At 36.8% G+C, this 20187-nt stretch overlaps 1 protein-coding gene across 1 annotated transcript in view; it reads right to left on the minus strand.

Moving 5' to 3' along the window:
• Positions 1 to 20187, minus strand: part of LOC114047387 (proteasome subunit beta type-7) — an 86285-nt gene that overhangs the window by 39884 nt on the left and 26214 nt on the right. Inside the window, exon 6 of the mRNA XM_027868220.1 lies at positions 6368 to 6426. Within this exon, the coding sequence (XP_027724021.1) occupies positions 6368 to 6426 (59 nt within the window). The remainder of the gene's footprint in view (positions 1 to 6367; positions 6427 to 20187) is intronic.

Consider the following 20187-nt stretch of genomic DNA (forward strand, 5'->3'; position numbering starts at 1 on the left):
AGGATTCTTAAGTCCCCATATACGCCTATAATCTATTAACTTTATCTCTCCTTCTACCTTCTCTTACAAAATCTTACTCTTTATCCATACTGTGACATCCAATCTGTTGATCCCTCAATCTCTGCCAGGTCATCTCCCTTGCAATAACCGTTCTCCCCTTTTCCTCAATTTGACTCCTTGGTGAACCAATTCAACTCTATACTGTCCTCCTTTCTTGAATCCCTAGCTCTCTGCCCCAGCCTTAAATCACTCTCACCACACCTTATTCCTACACACATGCTGAGCCTGAACAAAGATAGTGAAAGTTATGCAACCATTCTGACTGGATTAGCTACAAATTCATGTTCCACAACTTCAACTTCATTATCCTACTCTCTACAATGGCTCTTCCAAACCTCTTCATCCCTCTTTAAACCTTCCATAATTCCCCTTCCCCCCACTTTCTCAGCTGAGAATTTTGCCTCATATTTTACAGAAAACATTGAGATCATTCCCCATGAGCTCGCTCTTCTCCCCTCTTTTTGACCTCCTATCACTCAAACGCCTTCAGCTACTATGTTCCCCTTCATTCCTGTCTCATATGATGGTATAGTCATACTCCTTACCAAGGCTAACCCTTCTAATTGTTCAAGTGATCCCATTCCATCCCTTCTCTTTCAACTGATTGCCCCCTGTCATCAAATCTCTCCCTGACTACTGGCTCATTCCCTACTGCCTACAAACATGCCCATGTCTCCGCCATCCTGACAAAGCCTTTACTTGATCCTTCTATATCTGCTAACTATTGCATCCCATATCTCGTATGCCCTTTGCAGCTAAACTCCTTGAAAAACCCATCTAAAATAGGTGCTTCCACTTTCTCTCTTCCCACTCTCTTCTTAACCCCTTACAATCTCACTTCCAATCTTATCATTCCAGCAAAATTGTTCTCTCTAATGTTACTAATTATCTCTTAGTTGCCAAATCAATGGCCTTTCTCTATCCTTATTCTCCTCAACCTCTCTGACACTGCTGATTACCCTCTCCTCCATGATATTCTTTTCTCTTTAGGTTTGGTAGACCCTGCTATCCCCCTGCCTATCTGACTGCTTCTTTGCTAGATCTTCATCCCAGTCACTGACTCTAATCATAAGTGTCCCTCAGGGTTCTATCCTGGGCCCTCTTATTTTCCTTCTAAATTACTTCACTTGGTATTCTAATCAGCTACCACAGATTTAATTACTACCTCTATGCTACTGATTCTCAGATCTACCTATCCTGGTACAAACTCTCTACTGACCTCCAATCTAGCATCTCCAACTGCCATTCAGACATCTCAAACTGAATGTCCAATCTTAAACTCAACACGTCCAAAATCAAACTCATCTTTCCCCCTAAATCCTGCCCTCCCTCTACCTTCCTTATTACTATAAAGGTATTAACACCCTTCCACTCCCTCAGACTTACAACCTAGAAATCAACCTCAACTCACTATCTCTTACCCCTATTATACAATTTGTTGCCAAGGCCTATCTATCTCACCTTTGCAACATCTCTCAAATATTTCCCCTCTTGTACCGTAACAATGCCAACACTAGTATAGTTCCTTATTATCTCATTCCAGGACTAATGTAATAGCCTGCTGGTGGGTATGCCTGCCCCTGCTCCAAGTTTCTCCCCACTCCAATCCATCCTCCATTCAACCACTAAAGAGATTAGAAAGTACAGATCCAACCATGTCCCCAACCCCCAATAAACTCCAATGACTCCCTACTGCCTCCAGGATCAAATACAAAATACTCACTTTGGCATTCAAAACCCTTCATATCTAGCTCCCTCCTACCTTTCCAGTCTTCTTACACCTCACTCCCCAAGATATATGCTTTGATCTAATAACACTGACCTTCTTATTGTTACTCAAATAAGACACTTTCTAGCTTCCTTTAAATCCCAACTAAAATCCACCTTCCACAGGAAACCTTCTTCATTCCAGTGCTTTCCCTCTTTTAATTATTTCCTATTTATCTTGTACATAGCTTGCTTAGTACATATTTGTTTGCATGTTGTAGCCCCTGTTAGCCCCCAAGTTCTCTGAGAACAGTGCTGCCTTTTGCCCCCTTTTGTATCTCCAGCGCACAGCACTATGTCTTGTGCACAGTAAATACTTAATAAATGTTTAATGATTGATTGGTGGGGACAGAACCAAAACCAGAGAGGGGCTGAAGAGAATCACAAAATGTCAGAGATAAAAAGAACTTTAAAGGCTCTCTAGTCCAATGCTTTCATTTTACAAATTGAGGAAACAAATGGTGGAACTTAAACAGGTACTCTGACTTAAAGTCAGAGAAGGAAAAAGGAGGAAATCTGGTAGCAATGAGTGATGCTGCCTACATGCTGTTCACTTCTAATGGCATGAGAGGAAAACAAAAAACAGTTGCTAATTCTTCATATCCCAAATTTTTTAAAAAATTTTTTATTAATTTATTTTGATTTATCAACAGTCACTTCCATAAGCTTTTGAGTTTTAAATTTTTCTCCTCCTCTCTCCCTTCCCCCCTCCCCAAGATGGTGTGCAATCCGATATACTCGCTACATATACATTCCTATTAATCATATTTTCACATTAGTGATGTTGGAAGGAAGAATCAGAACCAATAGGAGGAACCACCAGAAAGAGGAAACAAAACAGAAGGAAAAAAATAGCAAATAAGATGCTTCGATCTGTATTCAAACTCCATAGTTCTTTTTTTGGATGTGGATAGCATTTTCCATCATGAGACCTTTGGAGATGTCTTAGATCTTTGCATTGCTGAAAGGGCTAAGTCTATCAACGTCAGTCAACACAAAATGTGGCTGTTACTGTGTACAATATTCTCCTGGTTCTGCTCACCTCACTCAGCATCAGTCCATACAAGTCTTTTCAGGTTTTTTCTCAGGGAACAATAGTACTCCATTACATTCATACACCACAACTTGTTCAGCCATTCCCCAATTGATGGGCATCCCCTCAATTTCCAATTCTTTGCCACCACAAAAAGAGCTGCTATAAATATTTTTGTACATGTGGGTCCTTTCCCTGTTTTTATGATCTCTTTGGGATGTAGACCTAGATGTGCTACTGCTGGGTCAAAGGGTATGCACATTTTTATAGCCCTTTGGGCCTAGTTCCAAATTGCTCTCCAAAATGGTTGGATTATTTCACAACTCCACCAACAATGCATTAGTGTTCCAATTTTCCTCCATTTTCTCCAACATTTATCATTTTCCTGTTTTGTCATGTTGGCCAATCTGATAGGTGTGATGTGGTACCTCAGAGTTGTTTTGATTTGCATTTCTCTAATCAATAGTGATTTAAAATATTTTTTTTCATTAGATAGCTTTAATTTCTTCACCTGAAAACTGCCTGTTCATATCCTTTGACCATTTATCAACTGGAGACATATCCCAAATTCTTAACCCTTTAGAATTTATAACCTCTAGTTTAACAAAATTTATCTAGATCATTGACTCTTAAGTAGATTTTTATCAAAATTTACCTAGATTGTTGAATCTTAAGTAGATTTTAATATGCAGTTATACATTGTTAGGCTAAAAATATATTAAATTCTACTGTCACCTGAATATTGGGGGGGACAATAATTATCTTGAACACAAAATTCTAGGCTATCAACATGGCTATTTCCTCTCAGATTTATACAAGACTTACGAAATGAGATTCCTGCTCAAAAGACTAGGCAAAGATAAATAATATCAAACTAAAAAACATGCAAGTATCTTGCAATGTCATCATGAAAACTACTATGGAGAGGACTCTTTGAAGGGTTGTCATGTGGAAGATGCATTTGATTTACTTTATGGCCATAAAGGACAGAACTAGGACTAATGGAGAAGTTAAAAAGGAGAGGACTTAACTTAATTGTTTGGAGAGCTTTAATTAGCTTTCAAAAATGGAACCAGCTGCCTCTAAAAGTAATTGATTTTGCATCACATAGTATCCAAAGCTGCAGACTTCAGAAAGAAGTTCTTCATTTTCATACAAGGAGGAAAATAGTTTTAAGCAGAGACTACATGACCATTTGTGGTGGATATTTTAGGGGAGATTTCTGCTTAAGATAGAATTGGATCAGATGACCTCTAAGGTCCTTACTAATCCCAGATGCTTGAGATTACAAGCATTAGAGGTAAGAGAGAACTTAGAGGTCATTAATCCATTCTAACCTCCTCAATGCACAGATAAGGAAAATAAAGCCCCAAGAAGTTGAGTGACTTGCCCATGGTCATATGGTTAGTAGTTGTAACAGAATTTGAACACATGGTCTTCTTATTCCAAACTTACTACCACACCATGGCTGCATCCTGCCAATTCTAATGTTCTGTGTTCTAAGATTCTTTCCAGTTTTATCATATTATGTTCAAAAGTCTCTTTTAGTTCTCAAATTTCTGCAGTCTAAACTTCTTTATTAGAAAGCCCCTTCAAGCTTCTTCCAATTTTATATGTCCTAAGGTCCCTTCCATCTCTAAAATTCTAAGATTCAGTGACAATTTTCATTTCTCATTCTGGAAGTATGATTATGAAAACAATGTAAGACCTATGGGTTTGATCTTGTTTTCTGACTATTAAAGAATGCAAACAAGGTCTTGAAAATAAGAATGACACTGATCATAAAGGAGATTTAGTGGCATGTCACTCAGAAGTATTTCTTATCCTATCTGAAAAGAAATAAAAAAGTACCGTCCCTTTGAAACCAGCATTCCAATCCCTTTATGGAAAAGCTGAGTCCATTAATGACCACATCCTCCTCATATGCCAAGATATGGAGCAATCCATACGGACTTAAAAGCTGTGCAATTTCACTCCAGGATTTTGTGCTGCTATAAAAGTATGTGTGTGCTGCTATTTTCAGTTGTGCACACTAGCACCCCAATGGGAAAGAAGAAAAATCAGCTACCATTTTGACGCAGCCTATCATCTGTCATAGTGTTCTCCTAGTGTGACTGGGACAATGACATCTGACTCATCCTGGTGTTGGTGGAACTTGACAGAAGAGTAGCACTCATCCCATCTAGTCTCATTCATTATCAAATTTTCAAATCTCTTGTCATTAAAGAGATAATGCAAACACTTTGTAAAATTCAAAGTGATACTCCTTTAAAGAAGTGGGAAGTCCACAGATGTGGATTATTCCATACATTTTTTTAATGCAATGATTGGTTATATGGCTTTTCCTCTTCTTTCTCTTTTTCTTCAAAAAAAAAAATAGTATACATTATATGGGTTGGCTCTCTTGAAAGGAAAAGAAGGAGGGATACTGGGAGAAATTTAGGTGGTACAGGGGAAAAAAGATATCAATAAAAATTTATTTTGAAAAACATAAGTGCTAGATAAATGTCAGGACTATTACTATTTCCAAATAGCAGAAAAGAGGAGTAGACTATCACTAAACTGAACAAGTATACCTAAAATCCCAGTGAAATGACATGCTAGATAGACTCCTATACTGTAAAGGATGATAAGGATCAACAGCCCATAAGAGGCTGCAAACTACTAATCACTACAAGACAGAATGCAGTAACAGTAAAATGCTGGGCAAATATAAAATTAACCATTCTAGTACTCTATGTATACTAGCATGATTGAGAATAAATTATTCACAACAAATAACTCACATTTACTTAGCATTTTAACATTTACTTTAACATTTAACACTATGATGCAGGAAGTACAAGTATTGTTATTCCATTTTAAAGATGAAAAAAATAAGGATAATTAAGGCAAAGTGATGTGTCCATGATCAATCTTCTCATGTCAAGTAATAATGGGCCCAGACAAAATTGGAATATGGGGGGAAAAAAAAACCACAACACAAATGGGCTTGAACCCAGAAAATCTTAGCTCTACTCTGTTACCATTGTAAGTCAGAGAACTATTTTATGTCTCAGTATCGTCATTCAGAAACCAGAAAAACTCCTGCCCTACTTACTTCACATTTATTTTGAATTCTCAATTAGAGAATGTCAAATAATATTTACAGAATGATATAGTTGAACTGTTTAGTGATGAAAGGACCTAAGAGATCATCTCATCCAACCCACTCATTTTTATAAACACAAGCAAGGCCCACAAAAGTAAAGTGACTTGAACAAAGTTATAAAACTTTTAAGTGGCAGGGCCTGGATTCAAACCCAGGCCATCTGACTCTAAGGCCAATATTCTTTCTACTATATCATGCTTCCTTTAATACAATTTTTAAGGAATGCTATCAATTTTTAACATGAAAATGTGATAGATGGAGAGATAAAGAGATAGATAGACAAGCAGAACACTGCTTTCGAAATAACTGAACTTAAGTTTCTCTAGAAGATATGAGGACACAGCAGCTTTACATACCTCCATGTCTGGTTTAAATTTATCTTCAAATACAGCCATTGCTGCCAAAGACCCAGAACCTATAAGAAATAAGATTCAGCTTATTAGAGTTGAAAGGGATCTTAGACATTGTCTAATCTAACCTCCTTGTTAGAAAGATAAGGAAACTAAAGCCCAGAGAAGGAAGTAATATGTCCACAGTCACACAGCAAATTGGAGGCAGAAGAGAGTCTTAAAACATAGGTTTCCTAATTTCTCAACCAGTGCTCAAAAAGATTCACTTAGTTTCCTTGCCTAAAAGATGCCCAATTTCTCCACATCTATGCTACTTTTAGGGGAGATGCTGACAAAGGGCAAAATACCATTCAAATGTGAAAAAATGCTCAATCCTAATTGGACCATATATACCCAGCATATTCTTCTTCAAATAATATTCACACTTACAAAACTTGCAAAAGCCTGGTACTAGCCCTGCTTTAATTACTAGCATGAGTGAGAATAAATTATTCAACAAAATAATAACTCACATTTACTTAGCATTTTAATATTTACTTTAACATTTTACATTATGATACAGGAAGTACAAGTATTATTATTCCATTTTACAGATGAGAAAAATAAGGATAAGTAAGGCTAAGTGACATGTGTCCATAATCAATGTTAATAAGAGCTAGGACTCAAATCCAGGTCTTCCAGTCTATGCCCAGTGTTCTTTCAACTACTGTACACTGCTGAAGCATGAAAATGAGGTTAGAGAGAATGTATAAAAGAAACACACAAAAAAAAGAGAGAATGCCACATCACTTTATATATTCTGCTCCACTTTGATTCCTATGGCTCACATTTCTGCTTTGGCAGGTTGTTGGGTATATTGCTAAATACCATGCCAGAAGACTAGATTGTTTTAATGAGCTGTCCTGGTAACAGCCACCTTGACACACAGGGAGGACACTAGCATACCAGCAATGACACATTGGGAAGAAAGTAGTGTCCTGGCAACAGTAATGGGACCTCAAGCTGCTGCCACCACACTCTTTCACTACTCCTGTAGAGCATGGCTTTGGGACGATTATTTTCAGTCTGTGCTCTGAAAAGTAACAATTGAATAGCCCCAAAATGACAGACAAGGAAACAAAAATATATTATCTCAACAGTGATTGGTTCAAAGGTTATGATTGCATTGATGTAACTGGCTACCAAATTCATCTCAAGTAAAGTACTACTGAGGTCCCAGCATTTTAAATAAGTACATGCTCCCAACTCATGGATATTAAAAAAAAAGCAGCTCAGCACTATTTGAAATTTTAAACTTGCTTTGTTCAGAAAAGAGTGACTCTTTAGAAAATCATCATCTTGTCTTTACTGGATCCTGGCAATATTTCAGGATGCTCTACTTTGGGAGCAAGAATAAAGTTGGTCACAATTTTTTACTCCAATTAGAAGATTTTTTTGGCATTTATGACTTTTTAACTTGTTTTGCATAACACTATCTATTTAGCTGGGTCACAGAGAAAACCATATTTTCTATTTAAAATGATTTGTGTACATCGCTTGACCACCTCAATGGTTTTAGCAAAGGAAAAAGGCAGCGATTAAACAGTTTCAAATGAGGTGTCCTGCTGATTTTATCAAGTCGGCTGAATGTATAATGAAAAAGGAGCCGCTGACAGTGACACCACATTGAGAAAATACAGACTGCCTTATCTGAACCATTTAAGGAGGTCCAATTATAGATCAAATTTAAAGGGTAGAAATAGCAGATTTACAGACACAAATCAATGAACATGGTAATCCCGATGAATATGACAGATACTCCTGTTACGGAATATTGCTGTGGTTGAGGATCATTACCTTTACAGTACCAAATATATCACATCTAAGAGCAGTAGGAAGCAGGGAGTGTGGACCTGTATTACAAGCAATGACTATTCATTTAGGCATTGGAGCAATAGGCAACTCCAATTTCTTTTCTTATCCCTCCTCCTTTAAGAAAATTAAAAATGAAAATTAAAGAACACTTAAGAAGCCTTTCAAAGAGGGTGGAGATAAACCAGATATATAAAACAAGGCTATCACAACAAATCAGCATAAAATCACCTAATGTTAGGGTTAGAAAAGACCTTGGAAAACAGAATGTTAGAACCCAGGATATTAGAGCTGGAAAGACCTCAAAATAGAGAATGTTAAAGATGGAAGAAACTTTGGAATATAAAACAGCAGAACCAAAAGGAACCTTACAACAGAATTTTGGAACTGGAAAAAGACCTTTGAGATCAGTACTCTAAATTGTAGATTAACAAAATGAGTCCCAGTTGGAGCCCTAGTGGGGAAACTGAGAGGTGAAATAACTACTCAAAGTCACAAGTTCAGTAAGCTTTCCACTAGGCATTGCCTCCTAGCAAATTCATAATATTCTCCATCCTCAAGAGCCTGAAATTCAATCCAATTCAATAAGCACGAATTAAGCAACTACTATGTGCAAGGTACTCTGGCGGCTCTAGCTTTACAAAGACAAAAAAAGAAAGAGTCCAGGACCTCCAGGGGCTTCCATTCTCCTGGAAAAAATTACAATCTCTGATGTGTATGTAGCTATTTTAAGGTTTGCAAGATGTTTGACATAATACAGTATTTTATCATTTACAAATCACAACTCTGAGAGGTAGAGAATAAAGAAAATATCTTTGCTCTATCCATCTTCTTATGAGACACACCTTCAGTCTGAGATCTTTGAAACAAAGGAACTAGTAAACAAAGCTAATGTTTAAGACAATCTGCACACAGCTTCAGACTTCAGGGAGAAGTTATCCAGCTGGGCATAAGGAGGAAAAGAAAAGGACTCTGCTTATGAACAAATGAAAAGGTTACAATATAGGGTATCACTAATGTTTTATAGCAATACAAATTATTATTGCCAGAGACACAAATAGTAAATGTGACTTATTTTTAAAAATCTGCTCCATGAGTTTAAAGTCAAGAGGATCCAGAGATTCCTAGAGAAATTCCTAGAGAAATCAAAAACTACCAAGCAAAAATAAGCATGGAAAAAGTACAGAGTAAATACTGTAGAAAACTGTAATAAATTATATTTAAAACAAACAGAACTACTTATTACCTTACATAGGAATAGTGCTTTAGAGTTTTCATGTTTTCACATATGTTATCTCATCTGATCCTCAAAACAGTACTGTGAGTTAGCCGGTAACTGAACATTTACTAGAAGGCTTGTTATATGTATGAGGGAGAACATTATGCTAAGTATCAGAAGGAAGAAGGTGAGGTTAGATATCTCATTTTCTTTATTTTGCCTATGAAAAAAAAATAGGGTCCAGAAAGGGCAAGCTGTTTGCCTGAGATAACAAAGCTGGTAATTATTAAGGGTAAAAACTTGAGCCCAGGTTTTTGAACATGAATTCAATGTTCCTTCCATTACTAAAAACATCTTGGATAGACCTTATAAGAATCATTAAGCCTTAAAATTTTAAAAAAAAAAAATTACAAAAAAAAAAAAGGGGGCAGCTAGGTGGTTCAGTGGATAGAACACTGGCCCTGGATTCAGGAGGACCTGAGTTCAAATCTGGCCTCAGACCAAATACTTGACACTTACTAGCTGTGTGACCTTGGGAAAGTCACTTAACCCCAACTGCCTGAAATTAAAAAAAAAATTACAAAAAAAAAAAAGAATCAACAAGCCTAAAGAAGATTGGCAAAAAATAGGGTTAGAACAGCATGTTATACCATATATTCCAACACAAGTTCCAAATGGATACCTGACCTAAATAAAAATAGTCCCACTCAAAAATTTAAAGGGGAGGGGGAAATGGATGGCAATAACAAATTCACAACCATTATGGCTAAAGGGAGAATTCTGAACCAAAGCACAGACGCCATCACAAAATAATATAAAATAGGTAATTTTTATTATACAAAATTCAAGTTTTTGCATGAAAAAAATCAATGCAGCTAGGATAAGAAGAAACTGTTCAATGAGAATAAAAAAAATTTTGCATCAAATATCTCTGATAAATGCCTTATAAGTAATAGGAAATTAACACAAATATATACATACATATGCATATATATATGAACAAGAATCAACAGATAAGTAGCCAAACGGTATACACAGTTCTCAAAAAAATTACAAAATTTTAACAACCACATGAAAGACTGCTCTAGAACACTAAAAAAAGAAATGCAAATCTACCTCATTTGAATGCAAGCTCTTTGCCAGTAAGGGTTTCATTCTTTGTACTTGAATCCCCAGGGCCTAGACCAAAGCCTGGCACAAAAGGACATAATAAACACTTGTTGATTGCTGATTAATTTTTTTTAAATAAAAACAACTCTGGGATTTCACCTTATACCCAAGAAATTGACAAAGCTGGCAAAAAAAGATGGAAACAGTAAGTCCTGGAGGACTGCAGAAAGATAAGCAACAAATGCACTAAAGATGGACCTGTGAACTGGTCCCACCATTCTGGAAAGCAATTTGGAATTATTCTAAGAAAATGATTAACATGTCCATACTCTTTGACTCAGAGACTCCACTGCTATGCATGTATGCCCCAAGGGTGGTCAAATTGGGAAAAAAGACACATATGTATTATATTTATAGTACCACTTTTTGTAGTAACAAACTAACAGAAATAAAGACAATGCTCATTGACTGACGGATGGCTAACATGTGGTACAAGAATGTAGTAGAATACTACTTTGCTGTAAGAAATGATGAATATAAAGAATAAAAAGACTTATATGAAATGATGCAAAGTGAAGTAAAACCAGGAAAACAATATGCAAAGTAATTGCAAAAATATAAATAGAAAAAATAAAACTAAATTGAATGTTGTATACTTATAATGATCAAACTGAGCTCCAGAGAGGAGATGAGAAAATCACTTTCCTCCCTTCATTAGTGAGGTGGGGCACTATGGGTATGGAATGCTGCCTATTCTATCAGAACCTCTTTGAAGTTTTGGCTGGTTTTTTTCTTTCTGAATCTTTGAAAAGAAGGGAATGCTCGAAGGCAGTGGAAAGGAGATGATATTCAGAAATGAATATGATTTTTTTTAAAAGGCAACAATTATTTTTCTAGGTTTCAGTTTTTACCTCCCAACCTAACCACTCACAGATTAAGTGATTTATGACTGGAAAGACCTTACAGGTAGGTCATCTAACCAAGTGGTGTCAAACTCAAATAGAAACATATTCTTGTTGACCACATACTGACTTAGAAAACAACAAATTAACAATTCTATCTTTTATTTTGTCAAAACATTTCCCAAGTTACATCTTAATCTGGATTGGGCTGTACCAGAAGCCTGAGCTTTCCACCTCCGATCTATCCCAACACCATAATTTACAAATGAGGAAAATGAGCCGAAGAGAGGGCTCTGGAGCAGCACTGGATAGAGTACTAAGCCTGGAGTCAGGAAAAACTGAGTTCAAATCCAGCTTAGGACACTTAATAGTTGTGTGACCCTGAGCAAGTCATTCAACATCTTTTCACCTCAGTTTCATCATCTGTAAAATGGGGATAAAATCCTAGGATTGTTGTGAAGATCAAATGAAACAGTAATTGTAAAGCACTTAGCACAATGCCTGGCACATAGTAAGCACTATGTAAATGTTGATGATTACAGTAATTTGACCAAGAACACAAAGCTAGGAACAACAGATTCAAATCAGATGTTGATTTCAAATCCTTTTCCACAGCATTATGGTGCCTTGTCTTAGGAATCATCCAATAATATCGTAACAACTTTCCTAATCCTCCCCACTATACATATTTCCTCTAGGTTCATGCTCCATAAGAAAATGAAATGACTTTCCCATACAAAACTTTCTCCCACTCCAAATTCTTTTCTATTACTTCTGAGAAACAAGCAGCACGCTGTCAAACCACCTAAACCTTTCCCTCTTCTCTTCCCCTCCCCTTTCTCAAGCACGGAACACACTCTGCCACCCCACACTCATCCCCAATATGACTGGGCAAATGATCTTCTCTCTCCAGGTATCAGTCCACTTTATAAAATAGAGGTTGTGTTCAATGATCTCCAGGGTTCTTTTCTAACTCTATTGTTCTACGTTCCAACAAGGTACCTTCCTGCTCCAAGGTTCTATGTTCTCAGGTTCCTTCTAACACTAACATTCTATGTTCTGAGATCCCTTCAAGCTTTAATATTTTATATTCTGAGATCCTTCCAACTCTAGCATTTTAAGATTCTGTGAATGACCTTGCCAGAAGCAGATGGAGGAAAGAAAAAGCTAGTCAGCAGTCACTCTCTACAGCTGTCCAACTCTTCATCACTAGGTATTTCTGCCTTCGCTCTGCCAGTCCTGGTTTAGGGGTGCACCTGAAGCAGGCTGCAGCTCATATACAGTTCCCAGCTCTGATCTCACTAGAATAGAGATTAACTTTTTGGCAGTCTGGCGAAAGTTTTGGACCCCTTATCAAAATAATGTTTTTAAATGCATAAAATAAAATAAATCAGAAAGGAAACCAATTATATTAAAATACAGTTATCAAAATTTTTTTAACAGTTTACTGACCCCAGGTTAAGAAACCCTACTCTAGAATAAAAGGCAGAAAGTGCAGTCTTTAAAAGGAAAGTAAATTCTAAATAAATGCTACATTTCAATCACTTACAAATCAGTGCCCTCTCTTAAGAGATTCAAAGAAGCCTCTGACTCTGGATCCTTTCTCACAGAAATACCAAGAATCACAGGGAAACAAGCATTGGGGATGGGGGTGGGGGTAGGAAGAAGGAAGGCAATTTTGAACCCAAATAAATTTGTCACTGATTCCAGTACTACTCTGAGTGGCTGTTCTTCAGGAAATTGCACTAAAAGTCTCAAAAGTAAATGAAAGTTACCAGAAGCGGCCACAGAGCCAGATGTTCATATAATTCTACAGAAATGTCAGGGAAAAGAGGGCAGAGGGATATAACAGCAAATATGGTAAAATTCTATGAAAGCAGTATTCTGTACTATGTGTATTAAAAGATGCCTAGATACTTTACTAAATAACTAATAAAGAACTAGATAATACATGGAGTCCTAATAAAATATTAAGAGGTAGACTCTAAACTAGGAAGGATGAAATTTTTGCCAAATATAACTGAGACTGTAAAAATTCTCACATACAAATTTTGTCCCAACCCAATTTCTCAGATTTTAAAAAAGTTTATTTAGTAAGCAAGTAACCAAACACCAACATGAATATACAAAAATGAATCCTGCTTTCATATTCCTATGATGGGCCAAACCATCAAGTTATTATGTCATTAGATAACAAATCAAGATCACAGAATCACAGAGCTGAATTAGAAAGGAACTAAGAAGTTATCAATCCTGAGCCCCTCCTGAATGGATGAATCCTCTTTAGAGCATCTCCAACACATAGTCAGTCATCCACCTGCTGTTTGAAGACCTTCAGTGATGAGGATTTCCTCCAGAGGCAGACCACTCCATTGCAGGAAAGTTCCTAAATGCTAGGTAGTTCTTCCTTTTATAAAACCTCCCTATATATCTCTAGAAATCTGTCTCTTTGCAGCTTCCTTCCACTGCACCTTCTGCCTTCCGGCACAAAGCAAAATAAAGAGTAGTCTATCTGCCACATGACAACCCTTCAAATATGTGAAGGCTACTGTCTTTTCAGGATCTAACCATCCTTAGTTACTTCAATTTAAAAAAAATCTTTGAAGGTATTCTTTCCATTACATGTTAGACTTGAGTAGCATGTTGAAATTTCAGCATATAATACATAAGTAAGACTACTGAAAGGATTAATACCCTTTAATCTATATATAGTTCTCTTATATACAACTACTAAAACCACAGGTAATATAACATTGGACAATATATGCAGGTAAATATACAAGACCAGTTGTATTACTTTATGTTACATACTTGCATTATAGTTACAGGGTTATAGATTGAGAGCTAGAAGGGTCTTGAAATGCAGACTAGAACAACCCTCTCATTTTACAGCTGAGAAAATTGAGGCCTAGAAAGGCAAAGTGACTTAGCTGAGGTCACATAGGGAGCAGCCAAAAAAAAAAAAAGAATTTGAACTCAGGTCCTCTGACTTCAAAACCAGCATTCTTTGAAATCTACTTTTCTTCTCAAAGACTATGCCAACAAGATCACAAGTTCTAGTAGGTACTACTAAACTGGAAAGGCTTTGAGTACCTGTACAGTGAAGGATCACCAGGACGGTCAACAGGTAATGATTTTCTAGCCATAGCATGCAATGAAGATTATGGGGCAAGGGAGGAAGGTGCTGCAATTTGCACTGGCAAAGGGATGGATTGGAGGGGCTTCTGAGGTACAGCCAAAATGGTGCAATGGAAGGAAGTTGCAAAAAAAAACAGATTTCTGGAGATATGTAGGGAGGTTTCGCTAAAAAAACCAAACAATTACCTAACATTTAGGAGCTTTCCTGAAATGGAGTGGATTGCCTCTGAACAAAGTCCTCATCACTGAAGGTCTTCAAATGGAAGGTAGAGGACTATGTGTTGGAGAAACTGTAGAGAGGATTCATCCATTCAGCAGGGCTTGGGACTAATGACTTCTCAGGTCCCTTCTAATTCAGTTCCATGTCATTTTGATTTATTATCTAATGGCAAAATAACTTGATGGTTTGGACCATCATAAGAATATGAAAGTAGGATATTTTTGCATAATGGTGCTTGATTACTTGTCTGCTAATCTATCTTAAAATCTAAGAAACTGAAACCTGAGTAGGAATGTGTGTGTGTGTGTGTGTTTGTGTGTGTGTGTATGTCCTCTCCTGGATCATTGCCTTGCCGTAGTAAAAGGGCTTGGGTAGCTTAATGAAACTATGAGCTATGGAGTGCAGCATTATCCAAGATGGACAAAGGAAAAGTTCAGACAAAAGGTGATTCACTGGAAAAAGAAACTGCAAACCACTCCAGTATCTTTTGGCCAGAGACAACCCCATGGACAGTATTGATAGAAGGGCCTCGTCTGATGTGATAGGGTCCATGGGGTCACAAAGAATAGGACATGACTGACCAACTACAAATGTATATGTACATAAGTACATGTGTAACATATAAATACATATACACATAGGTATGTAAAGAGAAAATCCCTTTCAAACCCAATAAAAATACAGGTATTAAGACTTTTTACATCTCAAAATTGAAGCTCAGAGAGGAAAAATGATTGCCCAATGCCACACTTTTAAGAGAACACCTTGAAGAATCCAGCCACTTTTTAACAAGAAACAAAAAGATCTGTACTTTGACCAGAAACAGTAGATGTGAAGCAGTTTCCTTCTTCCTGATCCACACACACACAGCCTTTCACTTCCAAAGGTAGAACCAGAATTGCTAGTATTTCATTTAAATACAACTGTTCTATAGCAACTCCTTCAGTCTCTCATTAACAACTTACTCTGAGTAGCTCTTCAAAATTGCTTTTGTCTCTTCCAGGAAGAAACAAAACAAAATTCATAGTGTTGGGGGCAGGGGATGGATCTGAGGCATGTTAAACAAAGCTTCCAAGAGATTTCTTTCTACCTATCCTGCAGTCACCTAACCTGTAGAATTAGAGGACTGCACTAAGGCTCTCTAAAGCTACTTTTCATTCTGACATTCTATGTTATAGGTTCCCTTCTAGATCCAGAATGCTATAGTCTAAAGTCCCTTTTACTTCTAGCATTCTATGTTCTAGGTAAACTTCTATTCTACTCTCCCCTCTTCCATTTGCCCTCGCCACCTTGGCATCTGCCCTCACTCTTCTAGGTTCTTCTCTTCAATCCACAGACTAAGTGTAGATGACTATAATTACACAGGACCTGCTGCCAAGGATACAGCTATAAGGGGGTAAGTACCTGCAGTTCCCACCCAAATCAGGGATTGAGGAAATCACTGTGTTCCATATCTAATAATATAAGTAAACAATATACCATAATGGTCAATCATTGATGCCACCTTCTTTAATTTGGCCTATATGCTGTTGTTATCTTTCAGGATCCACCTATACTTTTTTTTTGCTTTCAGAGAAATTTCATTCAAGAGGTCTATCTTCAGCAGGCAGCCTATTAATATAGCCTATGGCCAGTATATTTTTGCCTTTTTTCTTAAGTGAAAGAAATTCACTAAAGGCCAATATGTCAACTTTTAACTAAAATTAGAAACAGATTGAAAAGAATTTCATTATGACGTATGACACTTTATAAGGTAGATTTTTTTAAACAAACATATCAGAGTTTATGCATATATGTTGTCCCTTTCAAAGCAGCCACCCAGGGAAGCTAGATATTTATTAGAATTAGAGAATCACAGAATCTAATCTACCTCCAACCTAAAATACATATCCCATCTACTACATTCCCAAGAAATAGTCACAAATACTCTGTTAAAAAACTTACACTGGCAAAGATTTTATTAAACACTGGGGCATACCACACAATTTAAAACATCTCTAACAGTTGGGAAGTTTTTCCTTATATCAAACAAAATCTACCTCCATGTAATTTCTACTCATTGTCTACCCCTGAGTCAAACAGACTTATTAAAGCATCAGTTTTCACTCTATAGGACTGCCCACTTTGAATACAGCGTGCCTCTGTCTATCCCCCATCTCCTCCAAGTCTTCTCCTCTAGGCTAAATTGCCTCAGTTCCTAAAACAGTTTCTTGTATAGCATGGTTGTGAGTATACTCCAATTCCAGTTATCCTCTTTTACACAAGCTCTACTTTGTCAATGCCCTTCATAAAATGTGGTACTCAGAATGGTGCTGATAATCACACAGAGCAAATCTGGAGTTCTTCTTTTGGGTTTACTTTCAGCATATTTTATTTAAATATTATCAATAGTGGCGAATTTCTAGGCTTTGAAGATGTATATAATTTTTGATAACCACAGGTCATTCAGGATTATAACCAGTGAGAAAAGGGGAGTGTTTCATACCAAATATGAACACAGAAACAGAACCCTGGCCATTAGCATTATGAGGTTAATTTTAATTCAATTCTATGAAAACACTATACAGTACAGTAATAACTGATATGCACCAAGAAAATGATATGCATTTATTTGCTCTGAATATCCAGAAATATTATACCTTTTGTTTGAGGGGTTTTCGTGGTTTTATTTTTGTTTTTAGAAAATGTTATTTTTTTAATCAGGAACCTGCTTGTAAAAGATCTAGTAAATTACCAATGCCAAACTGGAAAATTCTGCAGTCTATTACATACAAGAATGAAATACAAAATCACTTCCCTAGCTCAGTTTTCCTCATCTTATGCTCACCAAGAATGTCAGAACACTCTGGGAAAACACAGATAGGATGATAAATACTCTCAATTCTAATATCCTTTAATTTTATACATTTTCTAATAGTCTATGTTCTTTATTCTAAAAGTCTAGGTGCTAACATTCTGCTGCTAACGTTCTACATTATAACATTCTGTATTCCAGCATTTCTCCTGGTGCTAATATTCTTTGATTCTATGATTTTAGGAGTATATTATGTTTCTAGCATTGCTCACCTAGCACAGGGACAAGTAGCCTATGACATACTCATTTGAGCCAGCACAGGTCTGAAAATTAACACAATTAAAACACATTTAAGACCTTGATTAAAATTAGTTTCCTCCATTTGGCTTCCAGGGAATAATTCTGCAATTAGATATGAATTTGGCCAATGAACCACACATGGGATTATGCCAACCAGCAGCGTCCCTTTCTGAGGAAAAACAACAACATCTCTCTCAATAACGCCTCAGAATTCTGGAGCAAAAAGCAAAACAAACAAACAAAAAAAAAAAACCACCTCCAAGGAAACTGAGTTCAATTGCTCTTCCTCCAAATCAATTTTGCCAGATTTTTCACTAACTCTGAAATGTCTTGTGCTAAGGAGCAGTTCATTTTAGGCATCCAAGGACCTGTTTGCCACCACTGACTGCCACAGTGCAAGATGTATGCAGCGGTAAAAGAGTAACATTTAGAACTTTCCAATCCATCAGTGTCAGCCCTCCCTGACAGGGCGCTTACTCACCCTCCCTCATTGTTAGTCAATTTGCTTCTTGTTCTGGGTAAAATTTGGTGCTCTCCACAGCCCCATCGATTGGGATCATTTTTCACTCTGGTTCCTGGCTGAGAGGCCCAGTCTCTCGGTGTTTCTGCCGGCTCCGAAGGCCGACATTGCCAATGCGTGAAGAGCTGATTTATGAATATGAAACAACGTGGGTGCCAGGGGACCCAGTTCAGCCACTAGAGAGCGGTGGAACATCTCGCTGCTTCCTACAGCTGAAATACTGCCTTTCCATGGTTTAATTTTATGCATGCATTTCATTACGTCTTGGCCAGAAGCTTTATTCTTAGACAAGCCAGGCAATCAGACAATCTTGCATCGTTTGCTGAAATCCAGATTTGTCCTTTGTCAGCATAAACAGTTTAATTTGATGTTTTCACTCCTGAGTAAGCACTGAGTATCACATTTAAACCCCTCGTGAAGGGGAAGAACGCTTTCTTTTCATCAGCAAATGTACTTCGATGTCAGATATTTTGCTGTTTATTTACAATGAACATACAAAAAACCAATTCTTCCATTTAACATGTATTTTTAAAGTATTTTTCAAATGTAAAGGGACATTTTCTCTGAAAAACTAATTACCCCAATGAGTTTAATTCAGTTTGTACTAGTAATGGGATAGAGGCACAACTGAGTCCAGTTTTATTTAGAATAAATAATTTAAAACACTATTTTAAGGGATCTGGAATTTTTCATATAATTACTGCCGTGCTGTCTCATTGACCTGACAGGTTATAAATACCTCTTCTCTCCAGAAGAGACTAAATATCAGGGCCACTGGTACCTAAGGAGTGAAAGGTTTTTATTTTACTAATATAGCATTTCCCAAACTAATCTGGCCAGGGATCACTTCTGAAACATACCAAGAGAATTCATAAATTGAGAGGTAAGGGGGAAGAAAACAATAGCGCAGAGAATATGAAACAGACTCAGAAATAAAAAGCGTCACAAAAATTTTCACATGATAGAGGAAATTAAGCCTATTTCAATGCCCCCCAAAATACAGCATGTAATATGTATTTTAACCCACAATTTTATATTTAATATTTCAAAAGGAAAATAATACCATCACTGAAATTTTCTTAAAATCTTTCATTCACACAGTACAAAACACAGTTTGGAAAAAGCGGGATTAAATAGAGGGAATACAAACACAGATGAGGTCACAGCATGAAAGTAAGATATTATGTGGATGAGGTTTGAATCTTGCTTCTCTGCAACCATAAACAATTTTTAGAATCATAAAATGTTAGGCCTGGAAGAGATATTAGAGAACACCTATTTCAACATCTTCATTTGCACCTATGAGGGTAGTGAGGCAAACAAAGCAAGGTTAAGTTACTTGCTCAAGTCATATAGTCATAAAATAACACAACTAAGATTTGAATCTAGGTTCCCTGGCTTCAAATTCAGTGTCTTTTTTTTTTTTTTAATATCAATAGAAATAGAGGCTCTACAAATAGCTACCAAAAGCTAGATTTAAGCTAGAAAATGGCACAGGAAAAAATGCTTTAATATGTCATTAGATGATACCAGCAAACAGAAGCTCTAACTCAGCATTCTGCACCTTATCTAGTTATCACCTCTTCAAGAAGAGTCTTTGCTTCTGCTGGAAGCTCATTCTAGGTGGATCTGACAGGTTTCACAAATGCATCTCTAACCCTGGTCCACTTTTTAAAATAACTTCTCCTGTGGCAGGTTATACTACTTTTCAGTTCTTTTACATCACTCAGACTCCTCACAGTTGAAAGGACCACAAAGTGTAATAATTATTT

The sequence above is a fragment of the Vombatus ursinus genome, unplaced genomic scaffold (assembly GCF_900497805.2).
Source record: "Vombatus ursinus unplaced genomic scaffold, bare-nosed wombat genome assembly UNPS02014786.1, whole genome shotgun sequence".
NCBI lineage: Eukaryota > Metazoa > Chordata > Mammalia > Diprotodontia > Vombatidae > Vombatus > Vombatus ursinus.